This window comes from Parasteatoda tepidariorum, chromosome 1 (assembly GCF_043381705.1).
Source record: "Parasteatoda tepidariorum isolate YZ-2023 chromosome 1, CAS_Ptep_4.0, whole genome shotgun sequence".
Classification (NCBI taxonomy): Eukaryota; Metazoa; Arthropoda; class Arachnida; order Araneae; family Theridiidae; genus Parasteatoda; species Parasteatoda tepidariorum.
In genome coordinates this window covers 68,047,281-68,074,955 of record NC_092204.1, presented here as the reverse complement: position 1 = coordinate 68,074,955, position 27,675 = coordinate 68,047,281, and the positions used below count along the sequence as shown (strand labels likewise).

The following is a 27,675-nucleotide window of genomic DNA, read 5'->3' as shown; positions in this document are numbered from 1 at the left end:
TTATGTTATACAGGAATATGAAGAAAATTAATATTTCGAATTTAAAGTACTATTATCTAAAAATGATAAAAAGTATGTTTGTAAAAGTAAGTAATGGGTAAAAAAGGGAAGAATCACTGCTCAATACGCGGAGAAAAAATTCCGGTAAAATTACCGGTAAGGTAATTTTACCGGACACCACATTTCTGGTAAAACAAGAAAACCTCAATTCTGGTAGTAAAGTCTGAAATATACGGTATTTAAACTATTCACATGGTATTTTTTTCAGTTCGTATGATAATAGTTTACCGAAATTTCTAGTTTCAAAATGATAGTTCTACCACCACACATTTAATAAAATATACAAAATTGAAAAGAAAATTTTCTCGTAAAAATACTCTGAGATATGATATAATTATCAAACTTTGTCTAATTTACCATATTTTGTCTTTGATTATAAAATTATATTTTATTGTTTATTTTACCAGAATCATTGCCAAAGTGCATCTGTCAAAATTACTGTACTTTTTAGTGTTCCCATAGAGCTGCATTTTACCATAACACTGCATTTTACCATATTCTAATAGTTTTGATTGTATACTTATTTTTTTCTCCGTGCATCATCATAACACTGGCAATGTTCTATTTTATTTTGTCAGTTATTTTTAATTTAGCAGAGCTAAATCTGATGTCACTGAACTTAGTTTGGGGAGAGAATGGGATAATTTTTCATGCAGAATACTGTTTTTTATTTATGTTATTAAGAAACATACTGTTCCAGAGAAAAAAAAAATGCAAAGTGCTAATTCAAATAAGATATACTAAGACTAATTTATATAAGATAGCTAACAGAACGGTAACTCATGATTTACTTAATAAACCGGAAATAAGTTAATTTTTTGGGCAGAATCTGCAGAATCTTGCCATACGTGAAATTTTGGAAAAATATCAAAAGATAAAACTATAATGTACCGTACTCAAAAAAATAAAAGTACCATTCAGAAATAACTTTTGATCTAATGAAAGAATCTTCACGTTCTAGGACTTACACTTATCATTCGAGGGGATGACCTAAAATATGCTAATTAATTAGGTCTATTTGATATTTTCTATAAAAACGTTATTAATATAACGTATATAAATTTGTTAATAAACTACATTATTATTATAATTTCTTCAATTACCTGAATTAAAAATGCAGTTGATTGTTCGTTCTTGTAATTAATTGATTTACTGTTCTTGTTGTGGGGAATTTTTTTTATTTTTTAGAATAACTTATTCTCGAGAGAAGTAAAGAGAATTTTCTACTACATAGGATAAACACGTAATTCAAAGCAAAAAGAGAGGAAACAATTACTAGAAAATAGACTTAAAATTGCAACGACTTTCAAACAAATTGAATTTTCAAAAGACGAAGCTCGTGTCGTGTTCACGAACAAAAAATGCACTTCAAGCTCATCAAATTTCATTTCTGTAGAGGTAATTTCTGTGGGGAAAGGAGCTGCCATTATGGTTTTTTATACTACAGAATTAAAGAATAATGGTTTTCGAAATATATACCAATTGTTATATTTTTTATTCCGTTGCGATCCTAGCACACTTTCCTATATATCTACAGAATTTCAATTTTATAAGTTATATAGTTTTTGCACAGCAAAACAATATGTAACGTAAAATATAAAACCTAAAACATTGCTTATTGTTCTTTTATATAGCAAAATAACTACTTATTTTCAAAGCTCATTGTGAAATAGTTTTTCAAATGTCTAAACACCAACATATCGGGGACGTGGTGGCTCAAGGGACAGAACATTTTCCACCCAATGAGGTGACCCAGGTTCAAATTCCAGCAATGGCTGACTGATACGAACTATGTTCCCGGTTCGCACAGACTACAGTGCTGACGTACGTTAGCACTGTACGTCAGCACTGTCATGCGTTAGGATCCTCCTACCTTTGAATTCCTCTTACCTTCTCTTGGTTTTCCTCTCCGTGTAACGCAAATACGGATTAGTTAAATTAAGAAGTCCTATATGGAGGCTAGTTTGCCACAACGCTTAATCCAAGAGTCTGTTTGTCTTCTGGGTTTAGTTCAAAATATAAAGCTACGGTGTTGAATTCTGAAAGTCGTTAACTCAGAATTGAGTTAGCTGTTCAACGTCGGTTATAAAATAAAATAAAAAAACCAACATATTATAAATATACCGAATGTAATATTCATAATTATATCGACTATTAAGTTATTGCTCGTATTGAGATTAAACTACTAATTCTCCCAAAAAACATAAAAATATTGAATTTCGGTTAATACCTAAAGAAAATGAGTAATCAGTGTTGTTTTACTGAGCATTAAACTTTTATACTTTGAAAATGTAGACTCTCGAGTTAAAATGACGCAGATTAATTGAAATAAAAAATAATTTTTAACTGTAGTTATGCCTCTAAATTTCTGTTTTGAGAAAATTTTCTAAAATCATTTAAAGGAAGAAAAAACGCTTTTCTTTTCACTTACAAGAAGCAGGCAAAAGAGATTTTTAAAAAAATCCTAAGAAAAACAGAGGAAGACAAAGCGAGAGACTATTAACTCAGGCGTCTGTCTAAAACATCACCATGAAGGATGGGATCTATTTAAAGATATTTCACTATGAGTCTAAGAAAAACAAAAGCAAAAGCTTTCTCTAATTAGATTACACATTTTGAAAAATAGTTTTTTTCTTCCCACTTGATTTTATATGATTAGCGATGGTTGTTGCTCGCTAATTACCAAGTCATGTTGCTATTCATCAAGGTTCAACTAATAAAAAAAAGGTGAATAAAATTCTTAATAGGCAAATGCAGTGATTCTACGAAAAAAAATTGATACATTAAATTTGTGTAATAATTAAACCCATATTTTTTGATAAAATAATGTATTAATAGTTTAATTCACTGAATTTTAAAAAGTATTAGCCGGAAGTATTGCAAATGATGCACGGTTATCAAGTTCAACAAGCGTTGCAATTTCCTAAATGGTACAAGCAAAATTAACATCCATCATAATTTTGACCTCTTTCTTGTGTAAGCAAAATTATCATCCATCATAATTTTGACCACTTTCCCTTGTAAGCAAAATTATCATCCATCATAATTTTGACCACTTTCCTGTGTAAGCAAAAATTATCATCCATCATAATTTTGAGCACTTTCCCGTGTAAGCAAAAATTACTAACTGAAAATTAAATTCAAGAAAATAATGCATTTTAAGAACTATGCTTTTCTAGTGGTCTAAACCGGAGAAAAAAAAACTTTTTGAACAGGGAGAATCAAAACAGGGTAACAGGGAAAAATAACTTTAAAATTTTTGTCCGATTTAAAATGAAAAATTGGGGCCAAAGCATCACTTTCGTACAAGATTTTAATACCATCCATAATTCCCTGTCTTTTAAATGTGCTGTGTCCTACGTGTTTATTTTTGATCTGACAAAATAAATTTTTTTCTCCATCTCAGTACACTTGAAAAGCTCAGTTTTCATTTTATTTTTTTATATTATATTTTTTTTTTCTTTTCAGTTTTGCGAACGTTGATTGGAGGAAAGTGTTTGGGCGTGTTTAGGTAAAGGAGTATGAAAAATACGGCCAAACGAATTAAATTTAATTCGGCGAACAACGAAACAAATAGTGTCAAGCTACAATCTATAACGGGGAAGAACTTAGAAAAAATATATTTACGACTCATCGTAATATTGACTTCATATTAATATTGACAATTTATCCTCATTTCGAAAATTAGTCGAAATTTTGATTGACGATAAAGTTTTAATCGCAAATCGAAATCGCAAGCAAATATTCTTTGAAGATCGCTTGTAGCAGTCATGAAACGGTTAAACATGGTTTAAACATGAAGCTTAGTTAAATTAAAGCTTTGGGCTAGCTATTCGAAAGCGAATTAGAATTTTAACTGACAACAAAATTAGTATTTTTACGATAAAATTACAAAAACTATTTCTTTTTCGCTGATATCAATCAGAAAACGATCGAACCTTATGCACAGAGGTGTAGTTTAAATTCCAGCCATCTAGCCATCAAAAAAAATATCAGAATTTTTAATGGAGATAAAAAGACGAACCAAAGACGATTGGAACTTTCATTATCCATCAATCAGCGAAGTGCCATTTGAGAATTTTAGATTTTCGGAGAGTGGTTGAAATTTAGATTGTAGCATTTAATAATCGCAAACATGTCTGTAAAAAAACCTGACCTTTAAAGAGGTGATTTTCCCCACCTATGGTTTGTACTGTCATCAGTCGATAACTTCAGAAAATATGTAAAGAAAAAGATGAAAGAGTTTGTTTGCATAAATGGAGGTAACAGTAAATATTAACCTGGGGAAGGGAAGAGGGGCCAACTTGAAGGAACTTTTTCCTTTGTACGCAAGCATTCACCCACTTGATCATTTCTCATCGAGTTTTTTCGACACAGTATTTGTAAATTTAGAAATTTTTGAAAGCAGAACTTTTAACTTATAGACGATTCCTTATAGTAGGTAAAATTTTGAAAATCCCACCCACCCTCTCACCAAAAAAAAAATTATCTTCAGAATCTTAATATTTTAGTTAATATGCTAAATGAATTTCTTGTAATAAATCAATTTCAATTCCAAAACCATTTTAGCATAATATAAAAAGAAAAAAATGACCATATTATATATTAATCAAAACGTTGTCAAACATAGCAGAATCGTATATAATTACGGTTGGGATCAAAATAAATTTAATTATCTTTGGAAACATAATTATAACACTGTATTGACTCTTGGACTTCTCTCATCATTCTTGGACTGAGATTAAAATTATGAAAACAATATGATAGTTAGAATACCAACGGAACAAATAAGTAACTAAAATTAGATATTCCTTTGAGACATTAACGAAAATATTTTCTTCCAGAAGGGTTCTTATGAAATTTTATTAATAACAATGTGTATTTTATGTAACGCAGCATGTCATTTAACTTATAATAAGCCTTAATTATTCATTCATTAGATTTTAATTTTCAAATGATTATCTTCATCCCGCCTTTTTATACAGTCTCTAGATATTTTACTTACGTAATTTATTCCGCTACACATCTCACTTAGGATGCGCTGGAAGGAAAGTAATTCATTTTTGTGTCGAAATAAGTCTAATCTGCTCAAGACATGGGTAATTTACTAAGTCATTAGTCAAACTTCGCCTTTAATTATCCAAAGAGTTTGTTGGTTTTCATATATTTCGATGTCCTAGCTTTTTAATCAGATATATACTTTTTTTTTAAAAAAAACTTATTGAAAAGGTAGATAACGTATTTGCTATAATTGTTCTTAATGAAATTTGTTTCATTTAAATGTAATTGGACGCAATGTTAGTTTCAACAAATTAAATCAATTCTATAATTGGTATAAGGAAGTGTTTACATGGGGGAAAATTAAGTGTAAAGCTCAATAACTATATTTTAATGATTTTTAACACTTCAAATACTAAACATGGTTGCAAAGGGCCACTTTGGCCCTTTTCCAGATCGTTTGTATGTAGATCAATTAGATATCCAAACTCTTGAAATGTAATCATAACTTACAAAATAAAAATATATTATAAACTTGCTCATCGAAATTTTACTATATTTTATTCGATTTGGTTAACGAAAATGATTGATTAAATAGAACACCGACTTTTTTAATTATACCTGTATACATTAGTTTCTTACATTAATTAATTTCCTTCTCTCTATAAATAATAATTAGAGAAGTGTTCAAATACTTTTGTTTTCTTAATAATACAGGGGTAACTTGTAAGTATTTATCAACCCGAAACTACCTGGGTTTACTGGTTAACTATCAAAATACCCAAAGGGACACTCTGGGCCCTTTCGTTTAGGTATAAGGTTCTATATAGTCTATAAGGCTGCACAGTAAAAAATTCAAATAAAAAATATCGGCAATTTGGGTGCAGCATGCGCAAAATCATATTTACCGTGAAATATTACACTGTAAGTTTTAAAGTAATACTTATTTAAGAGTAAATCAGTGATTTTATTACAATTACTTTAAAAATTACTGTAAATCCTATTTTTTTGATCTGTAGCATATTCTGGTAAAAGTGAATTTTACTGTAAGAAGTACTGGCACCCTGAGTACCAATACGGTGTACCGGAATTTTTTACAGTGTAACGCATGAATGATTAAATAAGCATGTAAACTGAATCAAAATATGAGAAGCCAGAAATACTAAACACTTTTAGTTAGTTAATTTTTCGGTTTACGGAACGACAAAAAAACGAGAGTGACTTACACAGCACCATCCATCTTTCTGGCGTTAAAGAAGGTAATATTTATTCTCAAATGAGTATATGTGGTTATCTATAGTACTATTTACAGTTGTGTTTTAAATATGAAGTTTAAGTGTTGAACCGAAAAGCTTGAACTAAAAAAATTGTTCGAGCTTCAACTATTTAATTCATATTAATTCAATTATTTAGATTGAATTATTTAAATAAGGTATAAAAAAATCGTTTTAATCTAAGAAATTATAAGAACTCGTAAAGTACCTGTCGGAAAAAAAATATTGGGCTGCTAGATAAATATAATCACCTTTCGTGAAAGTGCGTACACTGTTAGAAATTTCCCTAAAAATGGTTAAAATAGCAATTTATTTAAATGCTATTTTACCATATTCAAACAAAACAGTAAAAAAATCATAAATAATATGGTATTCAAACTGTTAACTGTGAGAAAAACCGTTAATTAACCGCTTTCACGCAATACGGTTAAACGTAAAGAATTGTATGGCAACAACAAGGCCCACCCAATCTAGCCATTTAGCAGCTGGGTACATGCTATAGCTGAGAGGACTAATCTGTCAATCTTATGACTGACAGAACGGGGGTTCAAGTCCCAGCGTAGACACCACAATACTCACTACATTCCCTTCAATACATGGAGTTTCCAATAGCCTGTACCCAAATTGTGGACCCTGGACTATTAGTATACAATACGCTCATTCAAGCATAAATGGCAGCAACATAAAGCTTTTTAACACAAAAAATCTAGTATTCCCCGACTCTTACGGTAGGTGAAACAACCAGATAAACTAATTAAACCGCATTCCATGGTTCATTTAATAAAACACAATCACAACCTGCTTCCAATGCCCATTGCCTAATGAAAAACCTAGCTCCCATGTCCAGTTATATATATTTTTATGGGTTTGAAACCATGACCGACATAAATGGTTAAATGACCGTATTGTTTTGTATCCGTGGTTTTTTAAACATACTGGTTGTAAACAGTTTCAAAATCGTAAAGGTTGAAAAATGTTATTTAATGAAAACTGTACGATTAATTGGATGGACTGACTGATGTGGTTATTTTACTGTAATTTTAGAAGGAAAATTCTAACACTCTAACAATATATCAAATTGCAACAATTAAGAAATTAAAGAAAATAAAGTATTTTACAAGGGCTTATGCACATAATCATGTCTCAATGCTCAAAGTATTAACTTTTACGATCATCACATGACAATTGAAATCGTTTTTACAGTCCAAAACATTTCATATCCAAATTCTGTGTGCACAAAGTGGATCAATACACTCTTTGATAGAATCAGTGAAAAAAATCCATCCGGGGCTGGGCAAATAAATTATATAAAATCGTATAGTTATAGGAAGTATGAGTCTACATAATCTACTTGTTTTACCATAGTTATAAAATAATTATCAAACCATTTGAAATCTATTATTTTTGAAAGATTTATATGATTATAAAAAAAAATTATATTATATTTTTCAGACTGAGCAATTGACATTTCTGTGGGTTCTGTTCATCATGATTGTAGCTGGTAATAGTGCCGTGCTTATCGCTTTAGCACTTTCAAAGAACAGGAAATCAAGAATGAACTTTTTTATCATGCATCTTGCAATAGCAGGTAAGTTAACTAAATATATAAGTTAATTAAATATATAAGTTAATTAAATATATAAGTTAATTAAATACATAGCGTAATAGAAGCAGTTAGATTAATAACCACTCTCTTAAAATAAACGAGTGAAAATAACTCAACTTGAGTGCTATTTAACTCTATCATCCAGATAAAACCGGCCTTCTCATCTTGAGTTAAAATCACTCAAGTGAAAGAGTTATATGGAAATAGCTCAATTTGAGCGAAAAAAATTTAACTCAAACTTCAGTTATTTTCACTCGAGTTTGAGTGATTTTCAGTATTACCTGAGTGAATCGTTTTCACTCAAACTTGAGTGATTTTAACTCGTGATTGAGCGATTTTCAGTATTTCAGTTTGCAAATTGCAGTCAAAATTTTTATTGTTAATATACAAAATGTTTGTATTTAGTGGTTCCATCTATCGTAAGCGATAGAAAATACTATAGTTTTTGTTTAAAAAAATTCTTTTTGAAAGAAAGCCTTAGATAAAAAATTCTTTTCATTACGTTTGTTCAATTTATATATCGAATTAGCTAGTATAGTACTTGCGAAAGTTTTCGCTGTGAGCATATCGACACTGTGTATCCTGGTGATTCGAACGCGCTTCTCCTCTGTCGTGTGATTGACCGATTAACCCTCTCGGCTACAGTCCTGTGTCAAGACGGCTACAAAGAACTAATTATTTTCATGAGCTGGGTCTTGTTGGCCAGGATAAAGTTTTTATTTGTTAAATCAAATAAGGTGAAGACACAGTTAAAAAAAAATTTCAGAGTTAACAGTTTGAATAGCAGCAATTGTATACGGTGAAACAACAATTAAATGAATTATTACTTAAGAGTTTTTTTTTTATAAAAAATTCCTAACCACAGAAGATTTTAGTTTTTTTTTCTTTCCCGTAAGTTTCGTCATTTTTCTTTTAAGTTTAATTTTTAAAAGTAAGGAGCTCTAAACGAATTTTTAAAGTAAGCAGTTTTATAAATATTATGCTCATTTAGGTTCAATTGAAAATACTATGAGTTATTTTTTTTCGAACAAATTTATTCGTTTAATTTATGAAGCTTTATTTTCAAGCAATAAAAAAGGTAGATTGTTTTAGATTGCCTGAATTTTTTTAAGACAAATTTCTGAAAATAAGTGAAATTAATAAATTTTTGAAGAAGACGTCTGAAGCTGAAAAATCTGGATTAAATACCCTTTTTCAAACTCAATTTTGCAAACTCTTTTGATATAAATTTGTTTAAAATCCAAACTATATCTTTGTTTTGATTAGAAAAAAATAAGTATAATTTTTTTTCTGTAATAATCCTAGCTTAGTATGAATTTGAATAAAAAAATTAACTTATTAACATTAACTACTTGACTTTACTTTAATATTGTTTTTACCATAAACTTTGCTCAAACATAGTTTTCTTAAGTCAAAAAGAAATAAATAATAAAAATTAATAAAAACGACATTTTTAATAAAATTACTAAAATACAGAAATATTTAAATACCTAATTTTAGGCATATTTTAAACTAATTAAATTGTATCGCTTCTGAATTATAAATAATTACAATTAAATCAAGTATGTATTTTATGAATTTTAACTATTATGAATATAGATAGTGTACGTTATTTCCGTTATCAATATATATGTTTAGAATTTTTACCTAATTGTAAGAAATTAATATATAATCAAAAAGAAAAAACATTATAAAAATTTAATATACCAGCCAGGAAAGCAAGATTGAAGACATCAAACTCTTTCAATTTTACAACAATGCAAAGTAACTGCAGTTTTTCTGCAGATTCATCAGAAAGTATACTTCTGAAACAATGACTGCATAATTACTTCAAATTTACTGCAGAATGACCACGGATTTAAAGTTTCAGTTTTTTCTAAATTTATGATTTTAAAGTGACCTCACTTAAACTACAGTAATTTTGTAGACAATAGCTAAAATTTTTTCGAAATAAATTACTGAGAAATTACTTCGCATTAGCTGCAAAATAACTGCAGTGTTTTTACAGTTAAGATTGCACTACAGAAAATTTGCAGTTAACTCTAGAAAAACTACGAAATTACTTCAGTTCTGTAGAATAACTACAGTTTATTTTCAGCTGGGATATAGGTATATAAATTCAAATTGAACTATATCTCATAATAAATATTACTTTTAATTTTGCTCCTATTTTTTTACTATTAATCTATAACTATTGTAAAATTCTAATTTATTTGCATTTTCAAATACTTTAATTAGCATTGTACTTTTAATTAAATATTAATTCTGCATTTTCAATTTTGCCTCGAAAATTGAATTTGAAGAAAAGTGGTAAGAACTTTTATGCTAGCAACAAAGGAAAAATAGTTTGTATAATGTGATAAATACTTTATGAAATACGAAGATAGTATTAATTCTGAATTCCAATTAAATAAAAGCTAAAAACAGGATAAAAACAGAAAAATTCAAAATACTGCTTAATTTTTTTAAATATAATATTTTACACTTTTTCTTTGAATGATATATTTATAATAAAATGCATTGAACATCTGAAGATTCTGATTTGAATGAATGGATATTGCAAATGTGAACTTTCATAAAATAAAGACAGTCAACTTCATTAATAGAAAGCAATTTAAATAACAGCAATTATAGACTGTATGAACAATAATTTCGTAAATATCTTTTATAAAAGAAGTATAGAATGATATGAAATTAATTATCCAGAAATATTTTGTACCAAAATTATACATCAAAAAAGCTCAAACATGGATATAAATTTTTTATATTAAAATAAAATTTTAAAACTTAAATATGAAAAAAGTCTGAAACTCTTATCAGATATAATATATTTCCACATGATTTGACAAAGATTCTAGCATGGAATCAGATTTTTTTTATATTCCATAATCATTCACATTTAACGCTTTCAATTTAAAAAAAATTTTTTTGACAAATAATTTAAATGAATAGTATTTTATTAAACAAAGCTGAAAAGCAGCTAATTTAAATGGAATGTGTATATAACACATTCAAAATAAAAGTATTTTTAAAATAAAAGCAACAAGGTATATCTACTTACTAAAAAATAAAACAGCGTCTTCTTCAGAAATTGTAATTGTCTTAATTCAAAAGAAATTGTCTTAATTTAAAATATTAAATGACATATTCTCCAGAAAAAAAATTAAACGTAAAATAAAAACGAAGACATAATCTATTTAGATCACAAAACATAACAATTTTATTTAGATTTATTATCGTTTCATTTTTGAAATAAAACGAAAGAAATTACAGCTTATAGCTCGCACACAATTAAATAATAAATGAATCACTCAAGTTTGAGCTAAAAGCACTCAAATATTGCTTAATAAATACCACTCAAGTTTGAGTAAACGCAAAGCAAGAATTTCGCTCAAATAAGAATGTATTTCACTCAAGTTGAGTTAAAAAAAATTAACTCTTTTTTGAGTAGGGGAAATAACTCTTTCATTTTAAGAGAGCAGATGTAATATTGCGAGGATTATTAAAATCGAACAATATTTCATTTAGAGCTTTTAGTTCTAAGGTCTTTTGAAAGTTTGAGAGATTGCTTCCTAAAGAATTAAATATTTTTTGTTTACAAATACTAGAATATATATTTATTTTACGTATTGATAAAACACATAAACTCTATAATATAAAAAATAACAAAAATATATTTCGTGACAATTTGTGTTAACCAAAACAATGTTCTCGCCATTTTATCTTATAATCGTTTGAAATGAATCGAAATCATCTTATAATCGTTTGAATAGTTTTGAGGTTTAAAATTGATTTAGTAGCTTTATTTTAGCAAGAAAAGATTCTTCTTAAATTGTTAAAATAATTTTAAAAAGTCAAATTCCGTATTTTATCATAGCTTTCTATAAATAACTTTTCATGGAAGATCTGATATTTATATCGCTTAAAGTTATTCTTAGTTGGGGAGTTTACACCCGTCTATCAACTTGGATTTCAAGGTCAAAGTTAAAATTAACGTAATCTAATGTATGTCATACAGATGAAGTGTTTTAGTGGCCAAAACGGCTAGAAATAAACAATTTTTTAGATACAAAGATTTTAAGCTTAAGATATTGTTTTTTTACAACAGGACGTTTTAGAATTATAATTGCTAATGTCCTTTTACCTAACAACGTGGAAATTCTGAAAACTTTGATAACAATTATTATTATTTAATTATGCAACAAACCACTATTTACATCTCACCGATGTTCATAATTTTTTTTAACTGGAAACGAACTGAGAGCTACAAACTGAAATTAATTTGTATGAACTGAATACAAAATTTGTACATCCAGGGAATTTTTTTGAACGTAAATTAAAAGGAAATTTCAAAATTTCCCAAAGAATGCCAAACAGTCAACTGAGAGAGCATTCTGTCAATAGCTAAAAAACTAATGGAGGTGACTCACAGCTAGCAATCCAAGCCTATATCTAATCTTAACATGTTTTATTTGTAAAATCTATGGGTAGAATAAAATTTTATATTCGTATGATTTAAGTATCTAAATTAACTGGAATAGAAAACAAAACTATTACAATTGTAATCATGAAACTTAAAATTGATTTTCTTTTCTTGTAGATAATAAATAGACAGGACTTTGAAGCATGCTACATTAATAGAAATCACGGAAATAATAGAATACTAAAATTAAATTTTACTACTGCACTTTTAAGAAAACATGCAGATTTCGAGAAATTATAAGGTTTCATCTCTCGAACCTTTCATTACTTGAATTTAAAATCTAAACCAGTCATGTGAAACGTCTATTTTTTTATCGATTTCATTATTTTATTTAAATGTTTTTTTGGCAAGTTCTTAAAAAATACCATATCATTTTTTAATGAATCTAATTTTTTTTGCATCAAGTTGACACACAATAAAGCGAGCTATTTAAGAAGAGGTTTTCAAAATACGATCGTAAAATTTAATATTTGTAACTGTGGGGCAGTTTAGTGTTCCAAGCAAAATTCAATAATATGTTTTATTTTCACAGATTTGACAGTTGGGGTTATTAACGTTTTGACGGATATCATATGGAGAACAACAGTTGCTTTTTACGCAGATAACATAGCCTGCAAACTTATTAAATATTTACAGGTAAAGTAATTTCTATTCTAATCATTTTATTTTATTCTTATTGATTTTTTTTACCAAAAACATCGTTTGCTGAATGTTATAAAGAGAAAAAGCATTGCATTGATTAGTTTTTTTAAGTGTATTAAATTCAATAAAGGATTTGGTTTTCGATATTTATATATAAAATTGTTGTAATAGTAAGCATATTCTACTGATTAATTTACTCAAGGAATATTTGTGGAGTATTTTTCATGTTAATTGCATCAAAAAGAAAGGTGCAGAGTTTATTTCTAAAAGATCATTTTGGAAATATTGAATAAAACTTAATATTTGCTAAAATATAAATGCTTTCATCTGGCATCTTCCTGCGTTAAAAAATCACGCTATTTATTTTTAATAAAATAATAATTCAGAAATTGATGGTGGAAATTTGAACATCCTGGCAATTCTAAAATGTATTAGATAATCCGATTGTTAACTTCTTACTAGATTCATAGCATTAACTTCTTACTACAAGGCCAAAATTGTTCATAACGTCATTTTTTAAAAATAATTAATGATTGCTAAAATATAAATACTTTAATCTGGCATTTTCTTACATTAAAAATCGCACTATTGATTCCTTTAAAAAAATATTGGAAAATTGATAGAAGAAATTTGAATTTTCTGTCAACTGTGAGATGTATACCATAAACAGATTGTTAATATCGTAAGCATCTTACTAGATTTATTAAGTGCAAAACTGTAAATATCGTCATATTTTAAAAATGAGTGATGATCGCTAAAATAAAAATGCTTTACTCTGACATCTTCTTCCATAAAAAAATCACATTTTTAATTATTTTTTTAAATAATTCAAAAAATTTTTATGGAGAAACTTTAACGTCCGGTCTACTCTAAAATGTGTTCGATCATCTGATTGTTAATATTGTTAACTTCTTACCAGATTTATGAAGTGCTAAACTATAAATAACGTCATAATTTGAAAATAAGTGAGGATTTCTAAAATTTAAATGCTTTAACCTGGCATCTTCTTACATTAATAAATCACACTATGAAATTGAAAAAAGTGATTAAAGAAATTTGAACTTGCTGTCAACTGTAAAATGCATTCGATCATATCTGTTAATATCGTAAGCTTCTCACTCGATTTATGACGTCATATTTTTAAAATGAGTGAAGAAGAATCATGAAAACTACCGCGATAAATCCTTTTCTTTCTATGAGATGAAATCGTATAATATATAATAATATTTAGGAATATAAAATATTTTTAATATAATATTTAGGATTTCACGATATTTTTATAATGTTACCCGAATATCGAAGTCAATTTAGTTTTAAAAAAACTGGCTGTAATTGTGATCAAAAGACCATTAAAATTGTTTTTTCAATTAAAAAATCTCTGCAAATAATGGTAAATAGCACATTATTCAATAAAAGGAATTATTCAAATGGTGTAATTTTCTAAATTAATTGAATACTATAAAGTTAATTTTCATTATTTCTTTCGCACAAAATATATAAATAATTTTATTTTACAAAAGTGTCGTTCAGACGATTTCACTCAGATAAAAAATTTGTACAATTCTGTGAATATTCTATATTTTTTTCTCTTTTAGAATGAAACAAATGTTACCTAATAATAAATTTAGTTATTATTTATTCTAAATATATAAATCGTTGTTTAATGGAGCACAATGAAGTATGTTAACTCGAGAATTAAAATATATTTTGGAACAATAATATTAAATACGTGTTTACGTGTTTTTCATTTTACGTGTTTTTCATTTTTTATGTAATGTTATCTAGTATTACTTTGTTATGCATTATATCATGCTTGCATTAAATTATTACTGTTAAATTCTTCTTCTTTTCATAGCTATTATACCCAGACTGTTTAAATCTACAAATTAAAAACCAAACGTTCTGAAATATAATAAACTCGAAATTTTGAAATTATCATGAACATCAATGATTTCTATATTTCCTTAAAAATCTATATTTGGATTGCATTTTAACTTTCGAATTTTTTACATGAATCTTAAAATTAAATAAATTTTGAACTTTATTAGCGATTTCATTAAAAAACATTTTTCCTGAATTAATAAATTTGCAGGTCTTCACATTTCAGATCACCGCAGTTGCGTTTATTTTACAATTAAAGACCCTATCAAGTTAAATGCATTCATTTAATTTTAATTTTTAAAGTTTTTTTGAAACATTGAGTGTATCTAATTCTGTCCTTTAATGGAAAAAGGAAACAAAAATGAAAAACAATGTAAAATAAAATTTTAAAACTTAAAAGGAACGGGGACATTTGTTCTGTTTGACATTTCTCTTTCTTTTTTACCCAAATTCAAAAGAAATATATTCATTTCAATAAGATATTTATTCAGATAATGAAAATTCTCTGAAATTTATGTTAACTGTAGAAAAGAATATTTTTTTCACATATTTTATGCACTGCAATTGTAAAATAAAAAGAAAACGTGTGCAAGTATGTAAGCTTTGAAGTTGTTTGTATTTTGTTCGATTTTTTTCTTCCATTTCCGCACCAGAAAATTTCTGTGGCGGAATCGATGAATTACTTTTGTCGAAAAGATTGTATTGTTGAGAACTATTATTTAGCTAGAGTCTGATAAATGAAAATACTTGTAAGAACAGAGTTTGAATATTTTTTTGTCGGATTCCTTTGAATAATAAATCTAAATATCTTTTTCTTCCCGCGTAGTACAACTATGTTTCTGAATGTCTAGGCTGTTATTAAAATGCATGAGGTATCTTTTTTTTTGTAAAATGTGTCGAAATATTAGCTTGGAGCTTTTTTTGTTATGAAATATCTTGATACTTTTCAAAAGTTTTACATAATCATGAAACAAATATTGAAAATACGCCATATTTAGCTTGCAAAAATATTTTTGTTTACTACTATATATTATTCATTTAAATAAAACAATGAAAAATATGAATAATTAATCTCTAAGTTTTCATAGAAACAAACTAAGTTTTCAACATGAAATATAAATACTGAATTAAAAAATATTAAATTTTAATATACCTGGTGTCTTAATGACTAGAATGATATTTAGCTATGACAAGTACCATATTTAGCTAGAGTCTGATTAATGAAAATACTTGTAAAAACAGAGTTTGAATAATAAATATAAATTTATTTTACTTCCCGCGTAGTATAACTGCTTTTCTGAATGTGTAGGGTTTTAATAAAATCCATGAGCGATCTTTTTTTTTTTGTAAAATGTGTCGAAATATTAGCCTAAATTTTTTTTTTTCGTTTTGTAATATCGATACTTCTCAAAGGTTTTACATAATTATAAAACAAATATTGAAAATACGCCATATTTACCTTGCAGAAATATTTTTGTTTACGACTATAGATTATTCATTTAAATAAAACAATGAAAAATATAAATAATTAATCTCTAAGTTTTCATAGTAAATAATATAAAATATAAATGCGTTGAATTAAAAAAAATTATTCAATTTTAATATACCTGGTATCTTAATGAATAGAATGAAATTTAAATATGACAAGAGCTGCATTTAGCTAGAAACTGATAAATGAAAATATTTATTAGAACAAAGTTTGAATATTTTTTGGTGTATTCCTTTGAATAATAAATATAAATCTATTTTACTTCCTGCGTAGTATAACTGTCTTTCTGAATGTATAGGGTTTTAATAAAATCCATGAGCGGTCTTTTTTTTTTTGTAAAATGTGTCGAAATATTAGCTTTAAATTTTTTTTTCGTTTTGAAATATCTTGATACTTCTCAAAAGTTTTACATAATTATAAAACAAATATTGAAAATACGCCATATTTACCTTGCAAAAATATTTTTGTTTACGACTATATATTATTCATTTAAATAAAACAATGAAAAATATAAGTAATTAATCTCTAAGTTTTCATAGTAAATAATCTAGAATATAAATTCTGAATTAAAAAAAAATAAAATTTTTGTATACCTGGTGTCTTAAAACAGACTAGAATGATATTTAGCGATGACTATAGTCCGTTCAACGAGAACTCATATTGGAAGTAAACATAAGGATTGCTGTTTGATCGCCAACGTTTGCCACTTCAACTGTTTTTTCACATAATGGGCGATTTCATTTGAATTGACAGAGCTTTTGCTTTTATAGAATTACAAAAACGATGTTTGGTTCTTGATACCTTAAAATTAGATAAGAAAGTGCAAAATTAAAATATTTACATGAAAATACGTTTCTAATTGTTTCAGTAAACACATAATTTTGTTTTAAGAACAGTTTTAATGCTTTTTTTTAAAGTTTAGATTAAATTAGTTTTAATATATTTTGCACAAATATCTATGCAAAACATAACTTTTATAATTCCATCGTAAAAGTCGTATAGAATTGAAAGAATATGTTAAAAAAATACTCTTTAGTTTCATAATTACAATTTTTTTTTTAAATTTATTAAAAGTTAAAGAGCCTAAGTTTGAAGCCTAATTTTTTTTAACAGGGAATAAAATGCCGTTCTTTTAAAGTTTGGTAAATCAGAATCATCTCTCACAGCTTTGAGAACTTTGCTTCTTGTCGGAATTTCGTTACGGCGGAAAATATCATGAACTTTTCTTCTGACAGCATTTTTGTCGAAATCGTCAATGTCATCCAAAAAAGTTTTACGATATTTAGTCCTCTTCGGTGAATGTAATATACCATCCCTTTTATATTCTTTAATAATTCTGAAAACAGAAGCTGTGCTAACTCCCGATGCAGAAGCCGCATGGTCAGCCACATCAATGATTGGAACATCTGGTTTTGAATGCACTTCTGTTTTATAAATGTTCAATATTATTTGCTTCTCAGCTTTACTTATGTAAGATTTCTTCTGCGGATTTTTAGGAGGACTTAAATCCATAACTTTATTTTCCATATTGCTCATGAAACACCTGCAAAAAGACACCACGGCAAAACAAACAACCCTCTACAAAATAAAAGATTTTGCTTGACTGTTGGCGCTATTTGTCATTATTCCGGTGCCAAGTAGGCAACTGTATTGCGCCAAATAGCACGCCGCTTTGTTTACTTTCACTATCAGTTCTCGTTGTTGTAAAAACAAAATTTGAATAATAAATATAAATTTATTTTACTTCAAGCGAAGTACAACTGCGTTTCTGCATATCTAGGCTGTTATTAAAATGCATGAGGTATCTTTTTTGTAAAATGTGACGAAATATTAGCTTTAAATTTCTTTTCTCTTTGTTTTAAAATATCTTGAGACTTTTCAAGAGTTTTACATAATTATAAAACAAATATTGAAAATACGCCATATATTATCTCACAAAAAATATTTTTTTCACGACTATATATTATTCATTTAAATAAAACAATGAAAAATATAAATAATTAATTTCTAAGTTTTCACAGTAAACAATATAAAAGATAAATACTGAATAAAAAAAATGCTCAACTTCAATACACTTTGTGTCTCAAAAATCATCAATGATTTGAGAAATCAATCAAAGAAAAACGAAAATAGAAAGCATTGTGTTCCAGATTGTGTAAAACAACAATATATTTTTTTATAACAAAAACTATTATTTGACTCAGTCTGAGGACAAAATAAGTTGGCGTTTGTTCAAATATTTCAGTTGAAATAGTCAGATATGGTTCAGAAAACTTTTCTTTATTGTTTTTCTCAGAAAACAGCGTCATCTAGGGTTTAACTTTGTAACCAATTTTGAAACTTTGAGAAAATAAATTTTCTGGTTTTCAGAGAAGAATGCATTAAACCGAATATTTTCATCTTATTTTTTAAATTCATCTTTATAGCATGTGGTATTCATGTTGGAAAATATATGAGCTGACATTTTTATTTTCATTAACTAAAAAAAATGTGTTAAATATCACATTTCAAAATTTAAACTTTAAATCTTATACAGCGATGTAATTCATGCATTAACACTATGATTAACTTTAACCAAAATAATTTGATTAAACTAATGTTTAAAAGTATATTTGAACAGCACAGCTGAATTACTAAAGACTTGCGAATGTTTTTTGCTTTAAAAAAAATTTAAAAATACTAATGCAGAAAGTAATTTCGTTGGGTTATTTTTTCTTCCAGGCTCTTGTAACTTATTCATCGACGTACGTCTTGGTAGCCCTAAGCGTCGATCGTTACGATGCCATTGCTCATCCAATGAACTTCTCAAACAGCTGTAAGTTAAATAATTTTTTTTCTAAATCCCGGAACTCTTTTAAAACTGACATCTTTAAAAGAAATCATATCGTGTAAAATATTAAATGATGTATTGTGTTTAAGTTATAAACAGCCTCCAGTTTTCGAGGCGATTTAAATTGAAAAATAATCAAATTTTTTTGTATCGATTATTCTCTGTCTAGCGTAAGTTTTAAATAAATTATGGAACGTTGGATTCGAAAACATTTTTTCAAACAATTATTTTGTTAGGAAAGATTCAAGAAATGAAATTGTTCTTTTTTATTTCAATTTGTGTAGTATTTAGTTGAAACTATAAGAGACAATGTATGTGATGTATTGAATTAAATTTAGAGATATTAATGGGAGGGAAAAATTTTACAGTATATATATATATTTTTTATTTTATATCAGTCGTTGAACAGCCGATCAAATTTCGGGTTTATGACAAATAATGTTCAACTCAGTAGCCTTGTAATTTTGAACCAATCCAGAAGACAGGAAACTCCTATTTCAGTACCCCCAGAGGTATTGATTTGTTATTGGAACATGGAGGACTTTGCGACTCGACAGATTTAACGTGCATCAGTCACCATTTACTACACGAGGAGTCTTCGGCCGGTGGGGATCGAATCCACGAACTCTTGGACATGGATCCAGTGCCCTACCAACCAGGCTATCCCGGCCTAGCATATATATGTAACAAATATCTATTATAAGTAGCCCTTATCTATCTCTTATTATCTATCCTATCTTTCTATTATTAAATATCCTTAAATAGAAGAAAGCATATATTGTGCAAAAAAAAACTGCGTATTTTGTTAAATGGCAGATTTAATAACGTAATAGCCATATTAATACTGTACTTTAATATCTATTAATAATAAAGTTAAAAATGTGAAATGCATTTAGTGGAGAGGTAAAGATTCTTAGAATTGCCCAGCAACAGCTATTAACTTCACATTATAAATTCAAAACTACTTTCCTGCTAGTAGGAGGGTATATTGCTGATCTTGAATCTCATCAGTGCTGATCTAAAGTACTAGTACTATAGCTGATCTTGAATAGATTCAAGATCAGCAATTCAAGTCATTGGTTCTCTAGAAACAACACATGTTCTTCAGTATCGAGAATTAACCAGGTACCTACTGCAGAGAAATAAGAAAATTATAATACAATAGATCCCTGAGCACAGGACCATTTCCTCGCACAAAAATGTGACATGCTGGTACAGCCAACATAATCAAATATACAATGCTGGACTAAATATAAAATAATCTATTAAGCAAAGGCACCTGTTGAAACTGTTGAGTGGCATTCAGAAACAATGGATAATTCAAGATCTCTCTTGTTCTTCTGAATCGTCATTTCTGCTACCAACAGGCTAAGATTGCCTTGGCGAGCATCTTCACCGAATTGGTTTTTTTGACCCAACTTTTTGCTCACTCTCTGATCATAGAGAACTCATAAACACAGTCCATCTTCCCTGTAGGCTACTTCATGACTACGAATTCAACTGATATTGGTGCACTAGAAACTGTCTCAGGTAATAACTTCGATTACTCTTGTTTTGTTCGTATCCTGAATCATTGTTAACGATATTGCCGTGCTCAATTTCTGTTGTGTCTACTTCATTGTATCTTGCCTTGGCATTAGAAGTTAAAACATAGTTAAATATTATTGGAAACTATGTGTGATTTTACATTTAAACGTAGAAAACGATGCAAGAGAACTTACAAAATATCGGGGAGGGACACTAGTACGCAATGACGACGGGAAATCTTTATTTTTCTCATCCTATTAGAATTATTACAAAAAGATGCAAATTTTAATAGATGCTGAGTGAATAAAATAGAAAAAAAGTGCAGTAATGTGATTTATCTTTTCACAAAGGAGTTAAATTGATAACTGGTGATCAGTTCAATTTATAAATAAGTACCCCAGTACTAACGTTTCCAATTCTCGAACATATTTTCTGCAATAATTTATTGACTTTCATCATTATTTTTAAATTTCATTTATTTATTTCATCAGTTTTTTTATTTAATCAAAAACTGTTTTTTTAAGAAAACATAACAGTAAAATTTCACCTATTTGCACAATTTTAGTTAGAGACACAATCCTGTGTAGGTTATTATTTATTTCTAATCCGCAAAAAAATTGTTTTATAATGAATTCAAAAACTTCGATTTGAAAATGCATCCATATTAATTTTATTTGCGTGTTCGTTACTTAGCATCAACTACATCGATTGGTGCTTGGATATTTAAATGTTGTTTGCTGTTTAAAATTGTGACAAATATTTTAGAAAACTTACTGCCAAAAAAATAATTTTTCCTAAACACTCTTTCCATAACATGTGTTTTTGATTGGCAGAAGATTTGATATTGTTGTGAAGAATACCTTCCTTTTTAAAACAGTTCATTTTGTTATGCGTGTTAGCATTAGTTGAAAACCCTCCAAACTCCCAAATTTCATTATAAATTATCTATTATTCATGATTCTAGAAAATATATGCCGTTTTGATCTCTGATATCATTTTGTTCTGATTAAAATGAAGTGTTTGGCAAAAAATATATTAAATAAATCAATTGACCACTTAATTTTAGAGTCAAGTTTAAGAATTTTAGAGTTTTATAAATGCAAATAATTGAATTATTGCCTGCATGTTTGTTGACAATAAAAATGAGAATTATTCTACACTGCTCAAAAAAATTAGGGGAGCCATGTGCTCCCCTAATTTTTTTGAGCAGTGTATATACATATATATCTGCATAGATATACACTGCTCAAAAAAATTAGGGGAGCACATGGCTCCCCTAATTTTTTTGAGCAGTGTATCTTCGCTACTGCGCACTTTCAGTCATATAAGCTATACTATTAGGAGCATGATTTAATGCTGATTAAAAACCCAATACAACCTCCTCCCAACAACAAAAAAAAAGTTTGAACACAGTGCGCTAAAATAAATTATATCACTATCTAATAAGGAATTTAATGGTATTTGTTATCAAGAAATCTAAAACAACATAACTTGCAAAACTCAAAATAATATAGAGCACAAAGAAAAATTTGCTTCAATTTCCCACAGCTTGATTTTTATGGTCGAGTCACTAATCTTTTCAAGGCAAATTGAACTGGCTTTTTGAAAGAATTTAATTTTCAGTTTTTAATATGCCCGAGATTTCGTACAACAAAATGAACAATCAATGTCAATGAGACCTAGGTAATCCGGGTTCGAGCCCAGTGATAGCTGGTCAATTCGAATTCCGCACTCTGCTCGCACAGACCCAATTGCTGATGTAAAATATCCTCAGTGGTAGGCGGATGATGTGTTAGAGTCCCCTTGCCGTCAAGCTATTAGTTGAAGGCTCTCGTGGTTTTCCTCTCCATGTAACGTAATTGCAGGTTAGTTCCGTCAAAAAGTCCTAGACGAAGGCAAATTTCACCCGTTACTTGATCCAGGTCTTCTTACTTGTGTTCAAAATTACAAGGCTACGGAATTGAATATTAGTAGGCGTAAACACTTAATCGGGTCTGTTGTTGAGCGATGATAATAAAATAAAATATTTGGAGGCTTTGGGAGTAGAGCATTTGCCTTCCAATGAGGTGGCCCGGGTTCAAATCCCAAAGCTGGCTGGTCGATACGAGTTTTGCACCTGGCTCGAACCGACTACAGTTTTAACGTAAAATATCCTCAGTGGTAGACGGATCTTGGGTTAGAGTCCCATTGTCGTCAAGCTAACCGTGGAAGGTTTTCGTGGTTTTCCTCTCCGTGTAACGTAAATACGGGTTAGTTCCATCAAACAATCCTTCACAAAAGCAAATTTCTCCCAATACTTGATCCAGAAATTCTCACGTCTTCCAGATTGGACAATTACAAGGCTACGAAGTTGAATATTAGTAATCGTAAACCCAAAATTGGTTCGGCTGTTCAACGATGGTTATAAAACTAAATACTATCAATAACAACTATGACACAATTGGTGTCTCACTGATATCCATGAGTGTTTTACACTGAAAACATTCGTATCACTATGTATAAGAAAATTTGTTTAAACGTAAACTAACTCATGGTTAATATGGCAGTTTTAGATTTTTCTAAAGAAAATTAAGCAGCTCTATTCAGGCAACAGTATAATCTGCACGGAATAGCTACGAAATAATGATAGTAGCTTAAAAAACACCGATTTAAAAAGGATTTTTCATTAGATAATTGTAAAAAACTATTTTTATATAATATTATCTAACTCTCAAATATTTTTATGATTGCTGAAACATATTGAAGACAAAACTCAAATGTTAATAGTTAAAGGCAGGTCAAAAATACGTTTAAACATTCAATGATAGTTCATGAAATAAACTTATACAGGATATCTTCAATTACTTGCGTTTAACACATATTTTAGAATAATTATGGAAATTTAAACAAGAAAATGTAAAAAATGAGGACTAAAAATCTACACACTCGGGGTACAAGTGAGAAAGAAAACAAAACCCTTTTTCGAAATATGACTGATTACAGTTAAGGAAGATGGATGGCAAATCAGGAAAACTTATTTGATTTGATAAGAAAACAGAGGGGGTTGAAAAACTATTATTTGAAACGCTTCCAAGTTCAAGTGGTGATCAAACAAGCTGTTATGCATTTTAGAACGTTTTCTCCTAATTGTGGTTTGGTAGATTTCAACAATGGTTCTATATTTTTCTCGTTTAAATATAACTTTGAGACATTTAATGTGTAGATATTTTTTAAAGTTCAAACTGTGCTATCAATGCGTATATTTCTTAAAATAAAATTTTCCTCCAATTTTCTCCCGGAAATCGAACAATTATGAGGTAAACAAGACAGCGGTTAAACGTGATAGATATGCATTTACCAATGCTTCGACTGCGATCAAGCAGATGGCGTTGTTACATTGATTGCGCAAAATGGAGGCAAATCGCTCAGTGTGTTACTGGAGTGCTGGACTTTAGGGAATGTTGAAACCGTCAATGCTACGTGGAACTAATACACCTTTGTCGAGTACTGAAGAAGGCTATTAGTTAAATGTAGCCAGGCCACCTCAGATCAGGCTATCTTTTGTTAAATGATAAAGCGAATATCGCTGACAGCAACAAAATATATCATTGCAATTCATGTAGGGGAGTGTTTTAATCATCGACTATGCATTCCTGATCTCTCACAGGATTTGAAGAAGAATCTCAGTTGAGTATGCTTGAAATCACACTGTTGAAGTGACACGAACCGTTCAGAGCTTCCTCTGTGTGCAGAGCCCTGATTTTTTTTCTTCCTCGATGCCTTTTTGAAGCTTATAAAGTGATATGATATGACAACTGTTACATCTTTGGTAATAATGTGGGAAACAAAGTTTCAGCTTTTTAATATCTCATCATATTTTTTGCCTCTCATACACACCTCTGCTCATAGTTGTCAAGGGAAATTTATTTTTAGACTCTATATTTATTTAATACGAGTGGATCATAATCTGGATTTAAGAAAAATCTTTACTTTCAGGAACGCCTCCCATTTTTACTGGACGTTTGGGTTTGGAAATTTCTTGTTATAGAAAAGTAATTTAAAGAAAAATATTTTTTTCTCTACGATTAATGATTATATTAAAGAATGTAACTAATTAAAATTTCAGAATTGCATGTTTGCTCCTTATATAAAAAATTTTTTTAAATAAATTCACAATTTTTTTTAAAACTCAATAACTAAATTTTACTCTATAGGTCAATAAACAACAAGCAAAACAATTTGCAACTGATTCTCAAGAAAATTTAAAAACATAACAGTTTTTTTTTTGTAATCTATTGTATGTTTTTTTTCAGGGCGTAAGGCTAGAATACTAGTTGCATCTGCTTGGGCTCTTTCAGCTGTATTTTCAATACCATCAGCTTTCTTGAGTTCTAAAGAAGAGGTGAAAGGCATGTCTCAGTGCTGGATTGACCTCCAACCATGGCAGTGGCAAGTTTATATCACTCTGGTGGCAGCTAGTCTCTTTTTTCTACCAGCGCTAATTATAGCAGCTTGCTATACTGTCATAGTTTACACTATTTGGACCAAAAGTCGAATAATGAGCTATCCCAAGCTATCCAAATCATCCTCAATTGTAGCGGATAGCAAAAAAAGTAAACAATATTGCATTTTTTCTTTATTTGTAACGGTGTGTTTTACTGAAATAAAGCCACCTTGACTGTGCGCCGTAAATGGACTAAGAAAACATGTGTATTAATGAAATCTATATGCTAATACATATTTACAAAATGTAACTCAATTACTGTCCCACCTTTGAAGGTGGAAAAATCGAATATGATAAATAGGAGGGGGAAATGTCCCGCCAGAATAAAGCTGTTTCTGTTAACAGCGCATATGTTCCTCGCATTTATCTATGACTTGAAACATACGGTACTGATTAGCATATTCATTTGCATATTCAATTTTTCGTCTGGTAGAATGTGATTTACTCCCTGTTAATTAGTATATGTATATAGATTTACTTAATATGTGTGTTCCATTCTCTTTTTGTCCATATATATCACAAGGGTCAAGTTGAAGTCAAGAGGCATAAAATCAAGGCAAATTTATTTCAGTGGGATACAATCCTTTTTTCTGGTAACATAAATAAAACGTTCTGTATGTAGGACTGAATATATTAAAAATAGATCAGCCGTTAATGAAAGCATTACCGGAAAGAAATTAAAATCGTGCTCCAGTACACCTTGGCAACATCTTTTGATTAACTTCTTGAACAAATCAAATTCATGATGGCAGTGATTTAGTCGTAGATAAATAATGCACGGTGTAAGTTGGATTAATTATTTCAAAAGGTATTTTCGCACCCACATAATATATTTATCCGAATTGACTACTAAGCTGAACGTCGGGCTGAATAAGAATGTGACGATCATTCGAATGTGATCCCTTTGATTATCGTGCATATATGAAGTCTAAGATTTGCATCAAACAAGCATCAATTTTTTGAGAACTTGAAAAAAGACGTAGTGAGCAACAGTTCCAAAATTTTATAAAAGCTTGGTACGTGTCTAAATTTTATAACTATTATGTAATCTAAGTGCTTACTCTTATGAAGAATTTTACTATTTTATCATAGTAAAGTGTTTATTATTGACCGTGTTACGTTACCTCCTAGATAATATTATATATTCGGGCATTTTGTTTTTCAAACGTTTTTCGCACAATTTGTTAGGACTTCACTGTTAGTCAGCTTTACTCATAAGGTTCAAAAGCCATGAGTTTATCAATTATTTGATTTTTTAAAAAAAAAAATCAAATTATTGATGGTATAGCTTTTCCAAATCGGAATTTTCAGTTAAAGAAATTGTTACAAGAAATTTTCATCTGATAAAAAACTTAATCTTGCTTATTACAAAATTTAGATTTAATCCTATTTACTAGCAAAAGAGGCACTAAAAGATCAAATTACTTTCTCCATAATATTTCTAATTCTTTAAACTTTGAAAATGTTTTGTTTTAATTGTCTGCAAAAATCTCGAGAAACGATTGCAAAGTTTCTGGATATTTTTTATTTACACACTGTATATAAATAAATCAAATTACTCTTATTTAAAAATATCTAACTGCAAATAATATTAATATTATCTTAAATGAATAATGTTCAGAATTTGTTGAAAAAAGTGGTTTCTGTCTTAAAATTATTGAGTAAATTAAAATACAATGAATTTATTATCAGATAAATTAAATTTAATCTTTCCATTTGCGAAAATGATGCCCTTTACAATTTGCATTTTATTTTCGCCTCGAGTCTGAAGATTTATTTCTTCCCAAATACAGCTTAACGAATTATCTATATTTACTATTAATCAAAATCTGATCCGATATTAAAAACAAGTTTCATTCCAATTTACTCGAAAGATTTATGTTTGAATCTCTTATATTTTACTTCTAATTATCTTCTCAAATTTCTAAGGAGCACGAATCTATTATACTGAATTTAAAAGCAGAATTCAAATTAAATTAAAACTAATGCCTCAAAAACGATACTGCTAATTTAAAAGTACACACATTAATGTTGTACTTTATACGAAGAGAGATTGTAATAGTTAGCGGATTACGAATTGCTTTCAAAACCGGGGAATAAAGAAGCTTTCAACAAAATTAATGACTACTTAGTCCCTTCTAATGTAAAGTGCTCTCAAACCTAAGTCGGATGAAGACGAGATTTAAACTGAAATAGAGAAAATATGCTAATTAAGACCGCTTTTAATTTATTGACACTTTGAACCTTTATTGACAGTAACATACATCCTCGCTGTATCTATTAGCAGTTATTTAAAACCTTGATCTAACACTAGTTAGAATAGCACACTTTGGAAGCATGTATTTTCTGATTTTATATATATATATATATATATATATCGATTTAGGGTTTACGACAACTAA

At 28.7% G+C, this 27,675-nt stretch overlaps 1 protein-coding gene across 2 annotated transcripts in view; it reads left to right on the top strand.

Moving 5' to 3' along the window:
* Window positions 1-27,675, top strand: part of LOC107450080 (cardioacceleratory peptide receptor-like) — a 73,678-nt gene that overhangs the window by 33,988 nt on the left and 12,015 nt on the right. For both annotated transcript variants that reach the window (XM_016065790.3, XM_016065789.3), the window contains exons 2-5: window positions 7,785-7,920; window positions 12,954-13,057; window positions 19,155-19,248; window positions 25,083-25,382. In XM_016065790.3, the coding sequence (XP_015921276.1) occupies window positions 7,785-7,920; window positions 12,954-13,057; window positions 19,155-19,248; window positions 25,083-25,382 (634 nt within the window). The remainder of the gene's footprint in view (window positions 1-7,784; window positions 7,921-12,953; window positions 13,058-19,154; window positions 19,249-25,082; window positions 25,383-27,675) is intronic.